Source organism: Carettochelys insculpta, chromosome 3 (assembly GCF_033958435.1).
Source record: "Carettochelys insculpta isolate YL-2023 chromosome 3, ASM3395843v1, whole genome shotgun sequence".
NCBI lineage: Eukaryota > Metazoa > Chordata > Testudines > Carettochelyidae > Carettochelys > Carettochelys insculpta.
Genome location: NC_134139.1, coordinates 126,495,799 through 126,516,702, shown reverse-complemented (window position 1 = coordinate 126,516,702; position 20,904 = coordinate 126,495,799). Strand labels below are relative to the sequence as shown.

The following is a 20,904-nucleotide window of genomic DNA, read 5'->3' as shown; positions in this document are numbered from 1 at the left end:
TTCAGAAGCTGGAGATATTGGCTTCCCTACCCAGTAAGGTCATCCTCTCCAGGCAATATTGCCAAATGGTAAACTACCAGGTACAAAGCTAAAATGATCAATAGGAAGATGGTCTAGAAAAAAGCTATATGCTCACATTTACAGAATCCATCACCGGCAGAGCCAGATTATAATTTGGAATGAATGGGTTTAATTACTTTAAATATTAAGGTTTTAGTCTCTTTTACGTATGCATTTGCCAATTACTGATCATAATTATGCTGTTGGAGTCAGACTGTCGCATTGTTTTGTTCCCTCTTGGTTTGATTTTGCTACTTGTTAATTCTCTTTGTATTTCTCCCTCATGTGTTACCCCTGTTCCCTCAATTTGCCCCCAGCTCTCTGTCTCTCTTTCTCATTCTCTCTCTCTCTCTCTCTCTCTTCTGCTGGGTATCACTCTGGCTCTGTTCGTCTTGCTGAGAGGTCATTGCAAAAGAGCTCACACACATTGCCAGAAGTGCAACTGTGAAGCAGGCATCCAGATGATCATCTCGGACCAATTGTACTCCATTCAATGAACCTCTCAGGTAAGGGCTGGATTCCTCACTCCTACATGCAAAAACTTGCCCCAGGAGAAGCTTCAGTGCAGAAAACTGTCTGGGAGTTGGGGGATTCGCAGATTCAGGAGGATTATTTATCGTTACAGTCATCTAATGAAATTTGGCACAGTAAGTGTAAGTTACAATGATGGTCACTTGAAATATAATGTGGCACGAGATAGCACTGTCCTCATTTTCTTTCCCTCCTTTCTGCTTATTGTACCTCCCTGCTACACACGCAGTGCCATGGCTAAGATTAGTTGGTTTCTAAAGCAATGATTTCAGGTGCTTGTTGGGCCTGTCAATGACATTAAGTGCTTCAAAGTAAATTATGCTTCACAGAAAGATTTAGCGCACAGGAAGATATGGCTAAGGTTAATGGACTAATCACTTGTCTCTCACCTTTGGGCTCTCCATGCTAATCCTGCATAGATTTGAAGGCCGAAAAACTGCAGGGATATATATATTTCAAAGGCCTAATGGAACTGAGTTGATCTGTAGCCTCACTCACATTCATAGACCTATTGCATCTTTCACAATGAAACTGACTAGCTATATACAATAGGGGCTGGGTGCTTCACAGTGGAGGAGGTGGAAAATGTTAGTGCCCGTTTAGCAGGGTCTCTTGTCACAAATACTGTAGGACAATAGAACCCTTCAGCACAGTTCACTTGGTGACTGCTGTGCCACTCCATCGAGCCCCAGGCTGCATAAGAATATAATGTCAGAATCCACCACAGATGCGCTAACAGAGCAAAATAGAACCTCCCTGATGCTTGTGTACTCAGCAGACTTGTCACTTTACTCCTAAATATCCTTTGTGAGACAGGGTGAGCAGGTGGGGAATAGCAGGGAAGGTCTGCATGTGCTTCTCGAATCTTTTCTCACATCCCCACACACTTTACGTCTCCCACCACCATTCTCAAAACCTCCTGTCAAGGCAATTTTCCTTCAATGGCTAAATGAGATTGTGTTATCTCCATCGCTGGTGTATACCAGGCATTTGTGAAATGGTTTATGGGAGAGCTGTGTCCTGCCCGTAATGGTCAAAGAACCTAACTTAGCCCTTCACTGGCCAGAACATCATTTAAACACAGTTCTGGAGCTAGTAAAGATATGGCCATGAACTGCCAGCCCAGGGGATTAACTATGAAATGACTGACGCCATTGCGCTCCTTGAGGGGCTAGGAGGGCAATTCCTTCACACATTACTCTCAGCCTCTGCTGGCACGGAGAGCAGGGGGTGGGCTTAGCACCTTGGCAAGGTGGAGCACAAATCGCCTGGCTTGACCTGGATGTTCTTTTAATTTAGAGCTAAATTCCAACACTTAGAGGTTAACATCAGCTGTGTCTTGTAAGTGCCACCCTACAGGCAACTCCCCCTGCAGTCAATGGGCACTGAGAATGCTCATTGCCTCACAGGATAAGGCTATGACTTGGTAAAGCCAATGACCCGGAGATGTAGCTCAGAGAGGCTGGTCACGTCATGGACCACCTCCTACGTACATGTTTTCTGAAAAGCTCCACATGTGGACCCAACGCTTGAGGGTCTGCATCCTTCACAAACCAAATCACATCATCGACAGTCCAGGTTGAAGGGTTCTTGCTTGATGGCTGAGTGGTATCTTGTCTTTCCGGTGAAGGACTTGAGGCTGTTGACACAAAAAGCCCATGAAAACATGTTACAATGTAATCCCAGTTAATTAGTTTTTGAGAGCACTCTACAGTGTAGAAGCTTTATGGGAGTGTTACAGTGTTGGACATAGGGCTGCTGTGCATGTGTGGTGGAAGAGGCATTTGGCTGCTTACGAGGCAACTCAATCCCAGCTGCTGAGTTGTGTTAAAAAACATGAAACACTCAGTTTCCTGCTGGGGGGAGTTCAAATGTGCCAGCTGCCACACTCTTCCCAGAGCAGCCCCTGCTGTCTGATCTGCTAGCAGTAGGGATATTGGCTCAAGAAGGCAGCACCCTCCTACCTGGAGATAAAAACGCTACAGCGTTAAACAAAGGAATTAGCCACCCAGTGCAAAGGCTGGGGTCTGAAATGGGGATTTAGCCAATCGTTTGCTGTCTTAGCTTTCAGATATTTCGAGGTGCCCTGCAGCTTAAAGGAACATTTCCAGTTGATCTCCTCCTGATCTCAAACTCTCACGAAGCTGAAGGTGATTGCCTATTTGGAGAGCTACTGAAATGTGCGAAGATGAACGTTGCACATGTGACTTCTTAATGGTATAAGCTCAGAATGATTTAAGGTCACTTCAGCCTGTTCCAGCTTTAAATCAAGGCAATAAAGGCACATTGGAATGAAAGTGCATTTGTGTTTTTATTTCTAGTCTCTGTAGAATTATAAATCTCAGTCACCTCATGTGTGCAGCTTGCTTCCCCCACCCTCTTCATGCTGCTGCACTATTTCAAGTGCTGTGCGATGATGGTAGATCACAGGAAAGCAGTTTACATTTGTTTATAGCTACACAAAGCAAACTTCATATTAACTGGGGGACACTTACAGACACATAAAATGTTAGTTGCCAAAACTGGCTCCTCTCTGTTTGTCAGAGCACAATTTTTTATTGGTAGATGATGAACAGTGAGAGATGAGACGCAAAAGAAAAAGAACAGAGCATTCTGCAGGAGATCAGAAATATCTGATGAGTTGAAAAACTGGAGGCCAGAAAATCCCAGAATAGTCAAGAGGGGAATCAGAGAGTCTCAAAGCAGCTGATTAGGGAAGATCTAGGATGTCCAAAGTAACACTGGGCTCAGAAAAATGTATTAATGTTGTAAAAATCCCGTGGACCAATGAGGGCACTATAATACATGTGAGCAAACAGGAGCAGTGGCTCATGGAAATTGGCATCCCAAGGACTTCAGTGGTGCTCTGCTTATTTGTATCGTTGGCCGATCCATCCCTACAAGATGTGCATATTGGTACTTCTTTTGTCACCCTACATATCTGACAGTGTAATATAATCAGGCATATTTTTGAAGTTATGAAGGTGCATTTTTTCCAATATGCAGCAACACGATGGATGTGCAAATCTGACTGATGGGGCTTCATACTGGGATTTGATGTAAATATTGTGATAATTATACTGTCCTTTACTAGGTCACTGTTTTGTATATACAAGACAAGCAGTAGCCATAGGTCCTCTAGACTGCTAGTGTTCATGTTCATATGCAACCATGCAATGTTGGGCTCCACTAACAGAATAAATGCAATGCACATCTGGAATCTTTGGCGTGAAGCTGTGAAGACAAAGCAAGCCAAATGAATGGTACAGTTGCTGCCAACCATCGGATGGTTAGTAACATATGATACGTTGTTAGGGACAAGTGAAGAAACAGGATGTACCGTTTCAGTTAGACTGAAAATAGGTTCTTATGCTCTCAGCTGAAAACATCACCAATTTCTATCCTGTCTGATTAAGGTAGAAACTTTCTTTTCAGCTAATCCAGATGTAGGCATGTGTGTGAAGATACTTACAAACTGCCTGCTAGCTGTTCAAATGGGAGGCTATCAGCTGCCAGCCAAATCTGGCTAGAGAGAAAGGGGACTGAAGCAATGGCACAGTAAGTCAGATGTACCCAATGAATTTGCGAGGGAAGTTTCTACCTAGACACAATAAACAGTAGAAGACAATGACCTCAGTACTGCCCCTGTAAGGTGATCGAGCCTCTGCTGTGCTGAATGAGAACGAAAATGAAAACAACAGGCAAAGCTCTGTTTTCTGTTATATCACTGTCAATATAAAGGCACCCCAGGGCATTTACACCAGCGTGCATGAGATCAGAGTGGCTACATCTACACACGCACGCTACATCGAAGTAGCTTATTTTGACGTAGCGACATCGAAATAGTCTATTTCGATGAATAATGTCTACACGTCCTCCAGGGCTGGCAACGTCGACGTTCAACTTCGACGTTGGGCAGCACCACATCGAAATAGGCGCTGCGAGGGAACGTCTACACGCCAGAGTAGCACACATCGAAATAAGGGTGCCAGGCACAGCTGCAGACAGGGTCACAGGGCGGACTCAACAGCAAGCCGCTCCCTTAAAGAGCCCCTCCCAGACACAGTTGCACTAAACAACACAAGATCCACAGAGCTGACAACTGGTTGCAGACCCTGTGCATGCAGCATGGCTCCCCAGCTGCCGCAGCAGCAGCCAGAAGCCCTGGGCTAAGAGCTGCTGCACACAGTGACCATAGAGCCCCTCAGGGGCTGGAAAGAGAGCATCTCTCAACCCCTCAGCTGATGGCCGCCATGGTGGACCCCGCTATTTCGATGTTGCGGGACACGGATCGTCTACACGTGCCCTACTTCGACGTTCAACTTCGAAGTAGGGCGCTATTCCCATCCCCTCATGGGTTAGCGACTTCGTCTCGCCGCCTAACGTCGATTTCAACTTCGAAATAGCGCCCAACACGTGTAGCTGTGATGGGCGCTATTTCAAAGTTGGCGCTGCTACTTTGAAGTAGCGTGCACATGTAGACACGGCCAGTGTGGCACAGTGACTCTTGTCTTATGTGCATAGCTTCCAGAAATGCCATGGAAGGGCAGAAGAGAACAGATGGCCCAGTAGGAACAGCAGGAAGTCTTTAACAGTATCAGCCATTTCTCTAATAAAAAGAAGGGGGATGGTAGATGAAAGAGAAGGTTGAAATGACAAGAGAATTCAATTCACCCCGACAATGGAACAATCAATAAGTTGAACCAAAGGTTTTAAAGATAAACTATAAATGACCCTTTTAAGGATATGATATTGGTAGCATACTTCAAGCGCATCTGAAAAGCCCCTAAAGTTTAAAAATCATTCTTACAAATTCCAAATCAGTAACAGAGCACTGATTTCCAAACAAGTGCTTTTATTTGTTCAAATGTTCATATTTGAAATTCATTTTCCCCTGCTCTTGTTTGCCACAGCCCAAAGTCAGGGTTCTGTGCTTCTCTGACATGCATTAGTGACATCACGAGCACCTCCAACAGAGTGTTTGCTAACATTATCTGTCCTCCTTTAGAGCAAATTTAGCCTTATTTATTTTACAGGGTTTATAACAGCACTTTAGCCATCTCATACAAGTAAGCATTAAAATAACAGCTCCTTGCTGAAACTGGGATATCATTAATTTTCACACAAAATCCTGAAGTCAGGACTTGGTAATTAAGTACAGGAGGGTTTGTTTTCCGTATGTTTTACAACAGGGGTGGCCAACGTTTTTCATTGGGGGCCACATGGCAATTTTTTACATATTCCTGTGGCCGAATACAAAATTGTCCCCACCCCCAGGCTTAACCTATCTCAGCACCAAAATGCCCCAGGCTTAAACCTCTTGCAGACCCAAACTGCCACCCCACTGCCCCCAGACTCAAACCTTTTGCAGCCCCAAACTGGTGCCCTCCATCCCAGGTTTAAGCTCCTTGCAGCCCCAAACTGCCACCAGCCCCACCCCAGACTTAACCCCTCGCAAACTCAAACTGCCATTTCCTGCTTAACCCCTTGTAGCCCCAAACCCAGGATTAACTTACCTTGCACAGGAGCTCCAGGTACTGCCCCCCCCTAATGTTTGTTGGGCTGCCATCTCCTCCTCAGTGCAGCTGTGTGGCTCCCCCCCCCGGCCCTCCTACTTCTTCCTCCACCTGCAGAACATGAGGCTCCCTGCTTCATGCGCTGAAATAATGGGACTCCATTTAATTGGTGTAATGGCTGCATCCTTCCTGCCTAATGTTAGATCAATTAAATTGATTTTTACTCTTTTAGCTCAGCAGGGCCAGGAGCCGGAGGAGGATTGAGTGGCGTCAGTGGTGGGAACTGCAAATGGCTCCTTAAAGAACCACATGCAGCTTGGAGCCACCCAGGTGTCTTTCAAAAGGGTGCCAGTGCTGGCTCCATGGGCCAGATGAAAAGGCTCTGTGGGCCAGATTCTGGCCTGCAGGCCATGTGTTGGACACCCTTGTGTTAGAATATTTTTTCAAGCTTTTTACTCTGGCCTTGTTGTCCTGTTGATTTAGGACCTTAAAAAAGCCTCCTTAAACTTCTTCATTTACAAAAACTTAATTTCTGCAGGACTTATCACAGGATCTACAAGTAACCTCATTTTGCTGAAAGAACTCTACATTATAAACAAAATTGTTGGATAGTTGTATGATAAGTACTCTACTTTTTTGCATCTGAAGGTACTTGCAATTAACACAGGGCTTAGATAAATGAAGAAGTCTCATCTCTCATGGGTATTTTATACCATCCTGTCACCACAATTAATCAAGATGTTAATGAATACTCAGCTTACAAAGAGATGTGAATGATCAGTGTGAATAATTATTATTCGAGATCATAATCTAGGTCAAATCCAATTTCCTGTTTTTGGCAGGGGGCAAAAATGTACCAGATTAATGGAAGGAGCTGTGGAAAGCTAGGCCATTTAAGGGACAAGGTGAAGCAAAAAAGACTTTTTCATTGATCCTAAAAGTGGATGATGTGGAAGAAGAGGACCGATCCTATTTAAACAACAGATTTTTGAAAAGTTGTGGCAAAATACATCTGACCCAGGGAAGAGATCCTGCAGAAGAGAAGCAGAATGGTATGTGCCAAGGAGGCTTTCAGCAAAAATTCCTAGGCTTGTGGATGGTATCTAATGCCTACGGAAGTTAACAGAAAGATTCCTTCTGGCTTCAGCGAGCTTTGAATCAGATCTATAAGCATCACCTTTGGGTGACTAATCTCAGTGGTTCTCAAATCCCATTTGTCTTTTTCTTGGAATCTGGTCTTCAGACCATAATCAAACAGGAGTCATATAAAAAGTGGAAATTAGGAGAAATTACAAAGCATGAATATAAGCGAACAATACAAGTATGCAGGGGTAAGATTAGAAAGACAAAGGCACAAAACGAGCGCATACTAGCTAGAGATATAAAGGGTGACAAGAAAACATTCTATAAATATATTAGAAGCAAGAGGAAGACCAAGAACAGAGTAAGTCCACTACTCAGTGAGGAGGGAGAAACAATATCAGGAAACTCGGAAATGGCAGAGGTGCTTAATGACTTCTTTGCTTTGAACTTCACTAAAAAGTCTGTTGTAAAAATGCCTAACGAGGTGAATGCAAGTGGGAAGGGGGTAAGTTTAGAGACTAAAATAAAAAAAAAGAAGTTAAAAATTACTTTGAAAAATTAGATGTCTGCAAGTCACCAGGGCCTGATGAAATGCATCCTAGAATACTCAAGGAACTGATACGGCAGATATCAGAATCTTTAGCTGTCATCTTTGAAAAGTCCTGGAAGTCAGGAGAGATTCCAGAAGACTGGAAAAGAGCAAATAGAGTGTCCACCTACAAAAAGGGAAAAAAGAATAACTCCGCTACAGACCAGTCAGTTTAACTTCTGTGCTGGGAAAGATAATGGAGCAAGTAAGTAAGGAATTCATTTGCAAACATCTGGTAGAAAACAAGTTGATAAGTAACAGCCAGCATGGATTTGTGAAGAACAAATCATGCCAGACCAATCTGATAGCTTTCTTTGACAGGATAACAAGTCTTGTGGATAAAGGAGAACCAGTGGATGTGGTATACCTAGACTTTAGGAAGGCCTTTGATACGGTCTCACATGATCTTCTAATTAATGAACTAGGCAAACACAACTCAGATGGGGCTACTACAAAGTGGGTGCATAACTGGATGCATAACCATTCTCAGAGAGTAGTTATTAATGGTTCACAGTCATGCTGGAAGGGCATAACAAGTGGGGTTCTGCAGGGTTCTGTTTTGGGACCTGTTCTATTCAATATCTTCATCAATGGTTTAGATATTGGTATAGAGAGTACACTTATTAAGTTTGCAGATGATACCAACCTGGGTGGGGTTGCAAATGGTTTGGAGGATAGGGTCAGAATTCAAAACAATCTGGACAAACTGGAGAAAGGGTCCGAAGGAAATAGGATGGAGTTTAATTAGGGCAAAGGCAAAGTACTCCACTTAGGAAGGAACAGTCAGCTTCATACATATGTAAGGATGTGGCAGCAGGAATGCAATGCTGCTGAAGGCTGGGAGGAATGTGTCTCCCAGAGATTATTTGCGTAAGAATGCAAAGGTGTGCACGTGTGATACCTTTCAGGCCAAGCCTAATGGGTAGCAAGTAAGCCATAAGATTTTGTTTATTGTAAACACATTGTTGTAAAATCACAATTTATGTTGACACAGTGTGAAAGTTGTGGAATTTCACCAAAGCTCTGTGTTGTTGTGGGGGACAGGATAGTTGCCATAGCTGCATAAGACATAAATTACACAGGGAAGACTGAAAGAACTGGGCTTGTTTAGTTTAGAAAAGAGAAGACGTAGAGGGGACTTCATAGCAGTTTTCAAGTACCTAAAAGAGGGTTACAAGGAGGATAGAGAAAAATTGTTCTTTTTATCCTCTGAGGATAAGATAAGGAGCAATGGGCTTAAACTGAAGCAAGGGAGCTTTAGATCAGACACTAGGAAAAACATCCTAACTATCAGGGTGGTTAAACACTGGAACAAATTGCCTAGGGCGGCTGTGGAATCTCTATCACTGGAGATATTTAAAAGCAGGTTAGATAGACATATATCGGGGATGGCCTAGACAGTGCTTGGTCCTGCCATGAGGACCAGGGACTGGACTCGATGACTTCTCAACATCCCTTCCAGTTCTAGTGTTCTATTATTCTATGACCTCCCTCTCAAGGCCTCAAGATTCTTTGAAGAGGATGCTGAAGTGGTGTAAAGCCCAACAACTAAATTGGTGTCAAGATAGAGTAAATGAACAGAATGCAAAAACTGAGCTAAAAACAGTAGAAGAGGAGAAGATAAATAATGTGCTTCTTAAGTATGTACCAGGCAAAAAACAGGCCCAGGAGAAATTAAAGCCAGTGAGAGAGAAGAGTGCACAGTGAGTGACGGATGAACTTTAATATTGCTTCAGGCCTAAATGATTTCGTTGACTCAGAGGAAAGGGTGGGAATGAAATTTTAAAAGCTTCTCTCTCACTGCCCTGGAGTAGATAATAAGTGACAGTAGTTGCTGAAATTACACAAAATTATCAGGCTCTCAATTTTCAAACATATATCAAGAAAACATGCTTAAACCTTCACTATAAACTGGGGTAAAAGCTGGGGCTGGATAACACACTTATAAAAAGGGACAAGACAGAATAGTGGGAGATAGAACAATTGGAAACATGGGGACGAGAACTTTCTAAAAGGAACAGTCAAATTTAGGAAGACATGGTCAGCAAAGATCCTGGAAGAAATAGCTCGTGCTTGACCTGTCTACTCAAATTACACACCTCAGTGATTCCTATCTACCACTGGTACTTTTAGACCCTTGTGATTGGTAATATAGGCATTTGGTTCCACATTAATGGAGAAACCTCATGCCAAGTCCAGGCATTTAGCTACACACATCTTAATCTGCAATGGAGCAATGGCCTTTCTGTACCTGATATCACAATCACAAGAGCAAACTATCAGAGAGGTAGCCGTGTTAGTCTGTAGCTTCGAGAACAAGAAGAAGTCTTGTGGCACCTTATAGACTAACATATTTTGGAGCATAAGCTTTCATGGGCAAAGACCCGCTTCATCAGAGGCATGAGTCGGGGGGTGGTCAAACTAAGCTCTGTTAGACCTAGTCCATGCTACCACTGGCTCTCAGGCTAAATTACACAACTTCAGTAATGTGAATAATGTAGCTAAAGTCGACATACTTAGATCTACTTATCATGGTGTCTTCGCTGCTGTAAGCTGACAGCTGTTGCTCTCTTGTTGACCCCCTTTATTCTTCTCATTCTGGTGGAGTATTGGAGCCAAAGGGAGAGCATTCAGTGGTTGATTTATCATGTCTAGACAGGGGTCTGCAATCGGCAGCTCTGGAGCCGCATGCGGCTCTTGAAGGACTTCTTTGTGGCTCCCAACAATTGCAAAGTAAAAAAAAATTGCAAAGTGCAAAAAAAAACCCTCCTGATTAGTTTCAATAAACTGTGAACATCTTAAAGCCCAACAATGAACAACTCACATCCTGGTAGCAAATGATATGTGATTTCAAAATGTTGCATAACTCCCCCTTTAACATGTGCAGTGCCCTGTGCGATATGAGACTGTATCAGTGTTTTGACTGTGTTGCTAACACAGTCAATTTTGAAAAGGAAAAAGAAGCTTGTGGCATTCCAGCTGTGAAGGGGAAAATGCATCTTAAGAAAGAAAGCTGAAATTAAAGGAGAATTGGCACAATTAAAGCGGGTTCAGGAGTAAAAGTCAGGAAGACAGTGGTACAAAAAAACCCACATGTAAAGTGCGAGGAAATAGAATACATAAAAATTTTGTGAACATTCTGCATTTAACATGTATTGCATTAGAAATCATTGTGTGTGCGGTTCTTAAAAGACAAGTTACAGCTGTTTGATGTCTAAGGAAAGTCTCGTATTCACATGCATTGCGGCTCTTGAATTACTGAGTTTTACCAAATTTGAAAAAAATGGCTCTTGCTACTTTGGTTGCTGGCCTGCATGGGGCCATCAGCCTTCCCCTTCAGACTGAAATACATATGCAGCCCCAGGCTGGCTTGGTGGTGTTGGTCTTGTGTGCATGTGTCCCAGGAAAAAGTATTACATGGGTGTGGCAGAGGCACATTATCTCCTTGGGTTTTATATGGTAGTCTGATGTTCTGCCAGTTCACCCCAAAAACAGCCAAATGTCTCTAGTGTCTGGGAACATACTATTTTTAAACTCTTTTTTCGCTCTCTCCCTCTCCCCCTGCTTGGTTCCTAATTTACTATAGAAGCACTGGCTTTTATTCGCCTGAAATTAGCCAGGCAGGTTTCAAAGGCAATGGGTCTTGTGAAAATTGTAATAAACTGCTTCATGGACAGGTACTGGGGCTGTCCAGACCCTGGGCAGCATGCATCTAGGCAGAACCCAATGGAAACTGATGGGATGCTGGAAAGATGCTGTAGATGCATAGAGCCAGGCTGAGTGCAAGAGACTGTTAGACAGGAGAGTCCCAGAATGGCAAATATGCCCTAAAAAAACCATTCCAATGCCTACTGAAGTCAATGGAGAGGATCACTTAAATGGGTACTTGAATGGACTCTAAGGGTGCGTCTACGTTAGCCGGCTACTTCGAAGTAGCCAGCACAACGTCGAAATAGCACGAGTCACGTCTACACGCACCATGTGCTATTTCGACGTTGAAATTGATGTTAGGCGGCTAGACATCGAAATCGCTATTCCCATCCGAAGATGGGAATAGCTCCCTACTTCAACGTTGATTGAACATCGAAGTAGGGCATGTGTAGATGATCCGCGTCCTGCTACTTCGAAATAGCGGGGTCCTCCATGGCGGCCATCAGCTGAGGGGTTGAGAGAAAGCTCTGTCCAGCCCCTGTGGGGCTCTATGGTCACCGAGCACAGCAGCCCTTAGCCCAGGGCTTCTGGCTGCTGCTGCTGCTGCTGCAGCTGGGGGTCCAAGCTGCACGCACAGGTTCTGCAACCATTGTCAGCTCTGTGGATCTTGTGCTGTGCAGGCCGAGTGTGTCTGGGAAGGGCTCTTTAAGGGAGCAGCTTGGGGATTTGCTGGCCCCTTATTTTGATGGGGAGCACTTGTGTGTGTGGATGCTCTGCATTTCTGTCCAGGGCGGCTCCTTTCGATGTTCTCCGTCGCTACTTCGACGTCGAACGTCGACAGCACCAGCCCTGGAGGGTGTGTAGATGATACGCTTCGAAGTAGCTTATTTCGATGTTCTTATGTCGAAATAGGCTACTTCGACGAAGTGTGCTAGTGTAGACGTAGCCTAATAGACCAGAATGCTACAGTGACACTTATTTTTTGAACAATATTGAAGAAGACAATAATATTTAGGTCTATGTCTACACTGCAACTGAACTGCCTTGGAAGGTGTGATTAGTGCTACCGTGAGTGTGGGGACAAGACTACATGACCTTTCGAAGTCCCTTCCAATCCCAGGATTCTGTGTTTGCAGCACTGTTAGGTATGCTTGTGCGAGCTTTCATTTAGCTAGTACAGCTAAAATAACAACGAAGACACAGTGGCATGAGCTTCAGTGCTGACTGTGTCAGCTGAGTGGGAATCCTGAGGACACATGCCCACCAACAGAGCAGGGGCAAAGGGCAAAACTACTCCAGGGCCTGGAGATTCAAAAGAACCTGGAGCTCCTGCCTGTTGCTGTGGCAGCAGTGGTGGCCACAGACCCAGACCCATTAAATTTGCTGATAGAGCCCTGACGGGTGTCCTCTGGGTGGTTCTGAAGGCTGGCTGCCCCTTCTGCCTGAGGCCCCGCGCCTTGTGAGAGTGCAGAACCAGCCCTCTGACCCCTTGCTCAGGGGCTTGGCAAGTCTGTTTAATTCCTTGTGGTTATATATTAATATTGCTACCTTGTTCCAAAGTCAGTGCTGTTGAGAAGATTAAAATTAGTGTGGGTATGGCTAGCTAAGATACAACCTCATCTTTGATTTCAGATTAGTTGCAGTGTAGACACAGCCTATGAGAAGACCAGCATCAGGGATTATAGAGATGTGGAGGTGAAATAGAAGGACTTTGAGAAAGTACATTGTGACTGCAGCTGCATTTCCCTTCATTGGCCCAACAATGGCACCTATTATCAGACTTCCAGTTCTCCAGCCATTGCCTTTCTGGCTGGAAACCTGCATCTCTCATTCATCTGACCAGGGTATTTCTAGGTGCCACAGTTCCATGCTGTCACAGTGTTATTCCACAGACACAGTCTGTCCACGGACACCTGCTTGCTTTCTCTTCAGGGATAGTTAACAGGGTTGATTGCAACAGTTTTAACTACCACATAGCTGTATCTATGCAAACCTATTATATTCTGAAGGTGAAAGCACTGGAGAGAAAACACATTAAAAAAAAGACTATACATGTACAGTATGTGCAGACTGCGCTGGGTTTGTTCTGGGAGCAAATGTTGTAGCATCTCTCCTCCCTAATAGAGAAGGTACCTCCGAAGTCACAACAGCAACCACAGATGTGCATGTAGTGTTGGCTTTGGAGGTACCTTTTCTAGCAGGGAGGAGAAATGATACCATGTACTCATTCAAGGTAGAGTTAATTTAATTCAATAAAGTTTAGCTTAATTGTGTAAGGATTGTTGGCGACATTACAGAATATTCCCACTCTGTCACAGCACCATTTTTGAAGGTGACTGTTAAATCCTAAAAAGACGCTACAGTAAACCCTCAACATATGAAGCTTCAAGTTGTGCATAACTCACTTTAACGTGAGCTAAGCACAAGTTGACGCTGGTCTGCAGTCCCGTCTCCCTGCCTGTCCCAGCCACATGGCTGTCAACCACTGGGGGAAGGCCAAGTGGAAGGCTTGACATCTGTGGAGAGCTAGGTGAGCTAAAAGCCTTCCTCTTGCCTTCCCCCAGCAGTGTGGCTGTTGGTTGGCAGCCACACTGCTGGTGGAAGGCAGGGAGAAGCAGCCAGGAAACTAACCAGCTCTGGTGGACTGTTCAGTTTCCCCGGTGCACAAGCAGAGGGAACTTGCAACCAAGCAGCAGCCTGGTTCCTATTTCCCCCTACCCTGACTTGTGTGAAAATTTGAGTTACATGGGAGTTGCAGGAACACAACGCCTGCATAACTTGAGGGTTTGCTGTACAGTTAGGAGGAAGGGTGGATTGTTCAATGCAATGCAGAATGAAGCATGCAAGCGTACTTTAGAGATCAGTATAGATTCATGAAGGATTACTGAAAGGTCTGATGTTAAGGTAATACATTACTGATAACTGTAACTAGGGAGGAAACCACACTGAACTGCTCATAACCACCCCCAGGCAGACTCCATCCTGGGACCTTTAGAGCAGGGGTCAGCAACCCCTGGCATGGGTGCCAAGAATGGCATGCAAGCTGATTTTCACCAGCACGCAGGGTGGGAGCTCAGTCTTGGCCCCTCCTCCCCCACGCAGCCAGGAGCTTGCTCAAAGCCATGCCGCCTGTGGATTAACAAAAGACCAGCTAATGCTACCAAGCACCACCTAAATGGTAAAGCTCTGCATCTTTATGTATTTGTTAATGAAGCTGTTGTAAGTAGGACTATTAGGCTATGTCTACACTAGCCAAAAACTTCGAAATGGCCATGCAAATGGCCATTTCGACGTTTACTAATGAAGCACTGAAATACATATTCAGCGCCTCATTAGCATGCGGGCGGCCGCGGCACTTTGAAATTGACGTGGCTTGCCACCGTGCAGCTCGTCCAGATAAGGCTCCTTTTCGAAAGGACCCCGCCTACTTCAAAGTTCCCTTATTCCTATCTGCTTATAGGAATAAGGGGACTTCAAAGTAGCCAGGGTCCTTTTGAAAAGGAGCCCTGTCTGGGCAAGCCGCGTCAATTTCGAAGCGCCGTGGCCTCCTGCATGTTAATGAGGCACTGAATATGTATTTCAGCACTTCATTAGTAAACTTCGAAATGGCCATTTGCATGGCCATTTCAAAGTTTTTGGCTAGTGTAGACACGGCCTTAGCGACTTTAAAAAGTGTCAACGGCACCCGGACCATACACAGAGGTCAAAAGGTCACATTTCGACACCCCACGGCTGAAAGGTTGCTGATCCCTGCTCTAGAGCTTAGTGCATGAGCTGCTACCGTTTGAGCCAAAAGCTGGCTGTCCCTTAGCTATGGCTATAGAGGAGACTCGTTTTTTTCTTTCTGTAGGTGGTCTAGGTATGTGGGGTACACTCGAAATGGACTTCTTATGCTTTTCGGCTATCCTTATAAGTTAATAGTAGTCAAAGGGTGGGGAAGAGAACTAAGAAAGGCTTCTGTAAATATATTGAGGGGCAAAATACTAGAATGGTAGTTGGTCCCATTAATAAAGGTGGAAAGGGAATAAATTAACGACTTAGAATGGCTGAGACACTGAAGTCCATTGCTAAATATGTCTTTCAGATGAAAAATATATAAATGGATTTTGAGTAATTAGAAAGGAAGGAAGACACTGTTAAAATCACTCTACTGATATCAATCTAATGATAAAAAGGAAGATAATGGAATACTTGCAAAAAGTGAACAAAGATATAGATTCTAGAATAAGCTAATTAGTTAACAATGAAACATTGACAATTATTTTTGAAAAATCACAGATAACTGGGAAGGTACTAAAAGTCTGGAAAAAAGTAAATTAATTCTGATTTAAAAAAAAAAAAAAATCGGAAAGAAGAACAATGCTGGTTATTACAGTACCATGACCAAGCTACTACACTGTAATCAGCACAGCTCAGAAGGGATGAATAGGAAGATAGCAGTAAGCCATTCTTATGATTCCCCCCTTCCCCATTCTCCCCTTCTTCCAGGGGTGTGCGAAGAGGGGGGCGCAGAGTGTTCCAACCCACTCAAGGCTTCTGCTGCCTCCCCAGCCCTCTGCTTCCTCCCCTGCTGCTGTCACTGTGTCAATCAGCATTTTCAGAGGCCAAATCAAGCAGCAGGGCTTCACGGTGTTAGTATGGTGGGGAGGTGGTGGAGGTTGTGGCAGGAGTGACTGCCGAGTGTGTGCAGAGCCAGGAGTTGCTAGTGTGGCAGTGCCCCCTTCCTGAGAGAGCCTCCCCACCCCCGTATCCCTTCCTGTGGTCCTCCCACAGGTTGGTGGGGCCCTAGCTAATTGCAAGGCCAAAAAGCAGGGGCAGGATCGAAAAAGTTTGCTCACCCCTGCCTTATTCTGTGGCCATCTGGCTGCTGGATAGATTTCTACCAGGTCTCAGAGAGCTCCTCTACTTTACCCCTCACTGGCTGCCTCTTTAACCCTTCCACACCCTGACATTGGCCCTCCACCATGAGAGAATTCTTCACTGAGGGAATCCTCAAATTGCCATCTGAGCTGTTTTAATGGCTGTTTTGTATAACCAGAGCAGTACAAAGCAGTGGTAATGGGGTCAAGGAGCAGGCTGTGTAAGCTGAAGCCCACGTAAAATGCTGCAACAAAAAATTAGAAAGGAAAAAAATCATTAAATACATACAGTCCAACAACACCTATTGATTCCAGTAGAAAAACCCTCTAATTAATTATAATGGGAGCAGGAGTGAGCCTTTAGGGGATAATGGAACAGTAAGCAGTGAGCAGCCTGGCTTGATAAAATATAAATTTTTCTTACCAAACTTTCTGTGAAAACATTGGATATAACTTGTAAGTGAAGAGTCACAGGGGGCTATGGAGCACAGCTAGGACATAATCCCTTTTGGTGAGATAGTAAATAAGTATCATGCCTTTATTTTGCCAGCTGGCTGTTGGGATCTGCATTGCACAGCACTATGTACACTTATGGAACCATGCAAATAATGGGTACCTCAATATGTTTGGGGAATGAATTATGTTTTATTCCGATTAATATTTATAGCCATAAAATGTTATTCAAGGTCTGTCATAGGTAGTGTAGCGGATGGACCTGAGGGTGTGGGCGTGGCGGGAGTACGGGGGAGGGGGTGTTGTAGCGATCCTAGGCTTGGAGTGAGTTCCCTTCTATACAGGGTGCACAGTCTGATTCCACAGCTATAACCCAGCCCCCCCCGCCACCACTATACATATTGTTCCAGTCCCCTGATATGCATTATGCAAAACAGATTTGAATTGACTAGTAAGAGTACCAAAAACAGGCATGTTTTCAAATGGACAATATTTTCAGCATTTATTTCTCCTTCTTCGTAGTTTGCTGCTGTTCCTCTAACTCGCAGGGTTTGCAATCTGGCCATGGAGGGTATTATTCTGTAGCTCTTACATCAAACATGCCTAACATAGCTGGGCATTTCGGGCGGGTAAGGACTGTGGGGCAGAGCTACAGAAAAGCAAAATAATACACATGATTAGTATCAAAACAGAATCATATATATTACGTTACCACTTCTGTTTCCTTCAAGATAGGTTCCATTTCTAGTTGGGCTGGATTTCTGATGCCTCAGACCAGTAGATGATGGTCCCCCAGTGGACATCGGACCGGAACGGTGACTGCAAGAGGAAGAGGCGCCTCCGGCAAGACGTCCATCTCCAGAGCTCTGTCTCATGGCATACAGGGAGCCCATGCAGTTAAAGGCAGAATCAGAAGGATCGACACTGTAGCGCTTCATGTTCACAGATTCAACCAGGTAATCTTCAGGTGTGATAGTTTCTGCTTGGTGGGAAGCCAGTGAAGAGAAATATAGATCCGTGACATGTTGGCAATTTTTATTCATGCATTGGACATCTGTTTTAAAAAGTTATGTTGTGCAATTAATTTAACTCTGTTTGCAACATTACACATAGCCAACTGGAATCCACTGGCCAGAGCCTTCAACAGGGCACCTGTTTCTGAACCATAGCACAGGTGGAGTAACGTTTATGCTGTTGGGAACTTTAGAAATACTTGCTTCTGTGGCTGCTGTGCAGACAGCTTAATGCATCTCTTGGTTTTAAGAAGTGACAATGGGTAATTAGACAAATTCATGCCAGAAGAAATATTATTATATACGTGGTACTAACTAGTAATAACAGGTGTAACTCTGCCGAAGTAATTGGAGTGACAGCGTGGTTGAGCATGGCTTAGTCTGATTCAGCTGTGTTATCTTTGTTTTGGAGTAATTATTTGTTCAGAATCAGAGGTTTGCTGTTAAAGTTGAAAGCAGGGGTGGGGCCAGCCTGCTTCTGATGGTTTTACAGGCACAGGTCTCATTTGCCTAATGGCGCTACATGAATAACAGAGTATGTGGGATTACGCATCCATCATTCTCGTATTCCCTTGTACTGAGAGCATGAAGGTCAAAAGAAAGAGGAGGACAAAAGGGCATGAAATTTATTGGGTAAAAACTCATGTCAACCAGTGAGGAAGAGGAAAGATAACCAAAATGTTCTGGCTGCAATTACAAAAATTAATCAGGAAGTATAATCGGTTCCATACATACATCAGCTCTGATATTCCGCAAGGGAAAGAGAGCCTAGATAATTCATGAGCACTCCTAAGTCTGATTACCAACAGAGACAGATGCTTGAGCTTTCCAAAAACATTTAAGGTGCAAACATAAAGAAAGGCAACACGGCCAATTTAAAGTTTTTGTCCTGTTTTGCCCCTTCCCAGCTTTCTAAAGCTGTTGTTTTCTGAAATAATAACTACCCAAACCCAAACCAAATGTCCTACCTCTTACCATGTAGCCATCAGTTTATATTACTCTCTTTATAGTCTTATTGGTGTGCATGGCACTTTGCATATACAACAGGCAGGACTGCCAGCACCATCTGTCACTAAGTTTGCCTGACAATTTCCTTTTTAAGGCCACATTTTTAGTTATGTATAACTTCGTCAAAGTTTAACTGTTTGGGCTGAAATTTTCCATGCCATTTCTCTGCCTTCGGCTGAAATATTTTGGAAAGCTCCAGTCAAGATAGCACAGCAATTTCAAAACAAGACTAGAGAAAAATACATTATATTTCAATACCAGAAACATCCTGACAACCATTTATCTGCACACCCATGCTTAGGAGCATGGATTTGAAATATGTCAAGGGGATGACCCCATGTTAGGGATGTGCCTTTTGCTGTTCCAGTGAAAATCTGCTCACATTTGCAGCTAAAATCACCAAAGATTCCATGCATACTGAGCATGCTCCAGCTGCTAACAGCTTGTATGTGTGACCGGACTGTGGCTGGGTCTACGCTAGAGAATTTCGTCAAACGGAACTAATGGAGCATCTACACACTTAAGGCATTTTGTCGACAGAGTCTCGACAGAACTCTACATTTCCTCAACAGTGTTTTCCCTCAAAGGCCATGTCTACACTAGCAGCATCTGTTGACAGAAGTTACTGCTGACAGGGGAATCTCGACAGTGTTCTGTCAATGGATTGCATCTACATGCAACTGGCTCTGTCGACAGAGCACTGCCAGGCATCTCTGCCCTCTGGTGCCAGAAAACAAAACAGAAAACAAAACTTTTCTGTTGGTCTATAAGGTGCCACAGGACCCTTCGTTGCTGTTACAGATCCAGACTAACACAGCTACCCCTCCGATAATAGAAAACAGAATGGTAGCTCTGCAAAGAGGGCTGCTGGGCAACCGGAAGCCCTCTCTATCGACTGAAGTGCCCCTACTCTGAACTTTTGTCGACAGTATTTATGTCCAGCGATTGTTATGCCTCAAATTTTTGAGGGAATAATAGTGTCAAGGAAAATGCAGAGGCCTGTCGAGAGAATGCTGTAAGTCACCAGAATGCCTTTTTCATTGATAAAACTCCGCAGTGTAGATCAAGCAAAAAATTCGAGGCATAACAATCTCGTGACAGGGTATTGTCGACAGAAGTCCCATATGCACACTGTGGTCGACAGAGAGGGCTTCCGGTTGCCAGGCAACCCTTTCTGCAGAGCTGCCATTCCACTTTCTGGCACGAGAGGGCAGTGCAGTCTGGCCCTTTTTGTCGACAGAGCAAGTTGTGTGTAGGTGCAATCTGTTGACAGAGGTTCTGTCGAGATTTCCCTATCGACAGTAACTTCTGTTGACAGATGCTAGTATAGACATAGCCTCTGAGTATGCCATCCCCAATAAGTTGATTGAGTATGATCCATCCACAGGGTGGGCCCAAGCCCAGTAAATGAGAGAAGAGAACCAGTCTTGCTAGGCTCAGGCACCAAAGGGGAGGAAGCCAGATGACTCAGGTGCAGACTGGGACTGGTACAAGGAAGCATGAAGATGGGACTGGGATCTCGAGGGCCAGGAGGAAATGGAATTGACTGGGCAATGAAACTGAGACTGGGAGCAAGTGAAGGGTGGAGAAATGGGAATGAGAGGTAGTGATGGAAATGGGGGAGGACCAGGAGCCTGTTGTCATGAGGGAACTCTGAGATCAGATGAGGAGTTTCTGGGAAGGGGGAACACTCGGAGACTCATAGTAATTGGAGAAGACAGGGAACCTCTACGGGGAGAAATGAGAGGTTTGATGAGGAACCAGGGAGTATCAGGAGAGCTAGGACCAGCTAGGCAAAGAGACCATGATAAGCAGCCATGGAGGAAGTAGAGGTGAATAGATACTGAGATTAGATGAGAAGACCAGGCAGGATAATTGGAACTGGAAGAAACAAGGGTGAAGAACTATGACTGAAGGCCAGGGAGAGGGGAGAGGCAGATGGGAGGAGGAGCCTGGAAAGGGTATTGGGATGGACAGGGAGACGGGGAGTGAAGGGGGAGACTGAGACTTGGACAGAGAAACTGAAGGGTATAGGGCTGGCTGGGCCAGAAAGGTGGGACAAAGAGCTTGAGGAGTGGAGCATGGGACTGTGATAAGGAGCTAGAAGTGTGAAAGAGATAAGAGTGTAGCAGGGGAGGTTA

The 20,904-nt window shown here is 44.5% G+C and overlaps 1 protein-coding gene across 1 annotated transcript in view; it reads right to left on the bottom strand.

The window, feature by feature from the left end:
- SCML4 (Scm polycomb group protein like 4) overlaps positions 1-20,904 on the bottom strand; it is a 74,213-nt gene that overhangs the window by 1,336 nt on the left and 51,973 nt on the right. The window contains exons 5-6 of the mRNA XM_074988831.1: positions 17,455-17,724; positions 2,085-2,230 (exon numbers count right to left, since the gene is read on the bottom strand). Of these exons, the coding sequence (XP_074844932.1) occupies positions 2,085-2,230; positions 17,455-17,724 (416 nt within the window). The remainder of the gene's footprint in view (positions 1-2,084; positions 2,231-17,454; positions 17,725-20,904) is intronic.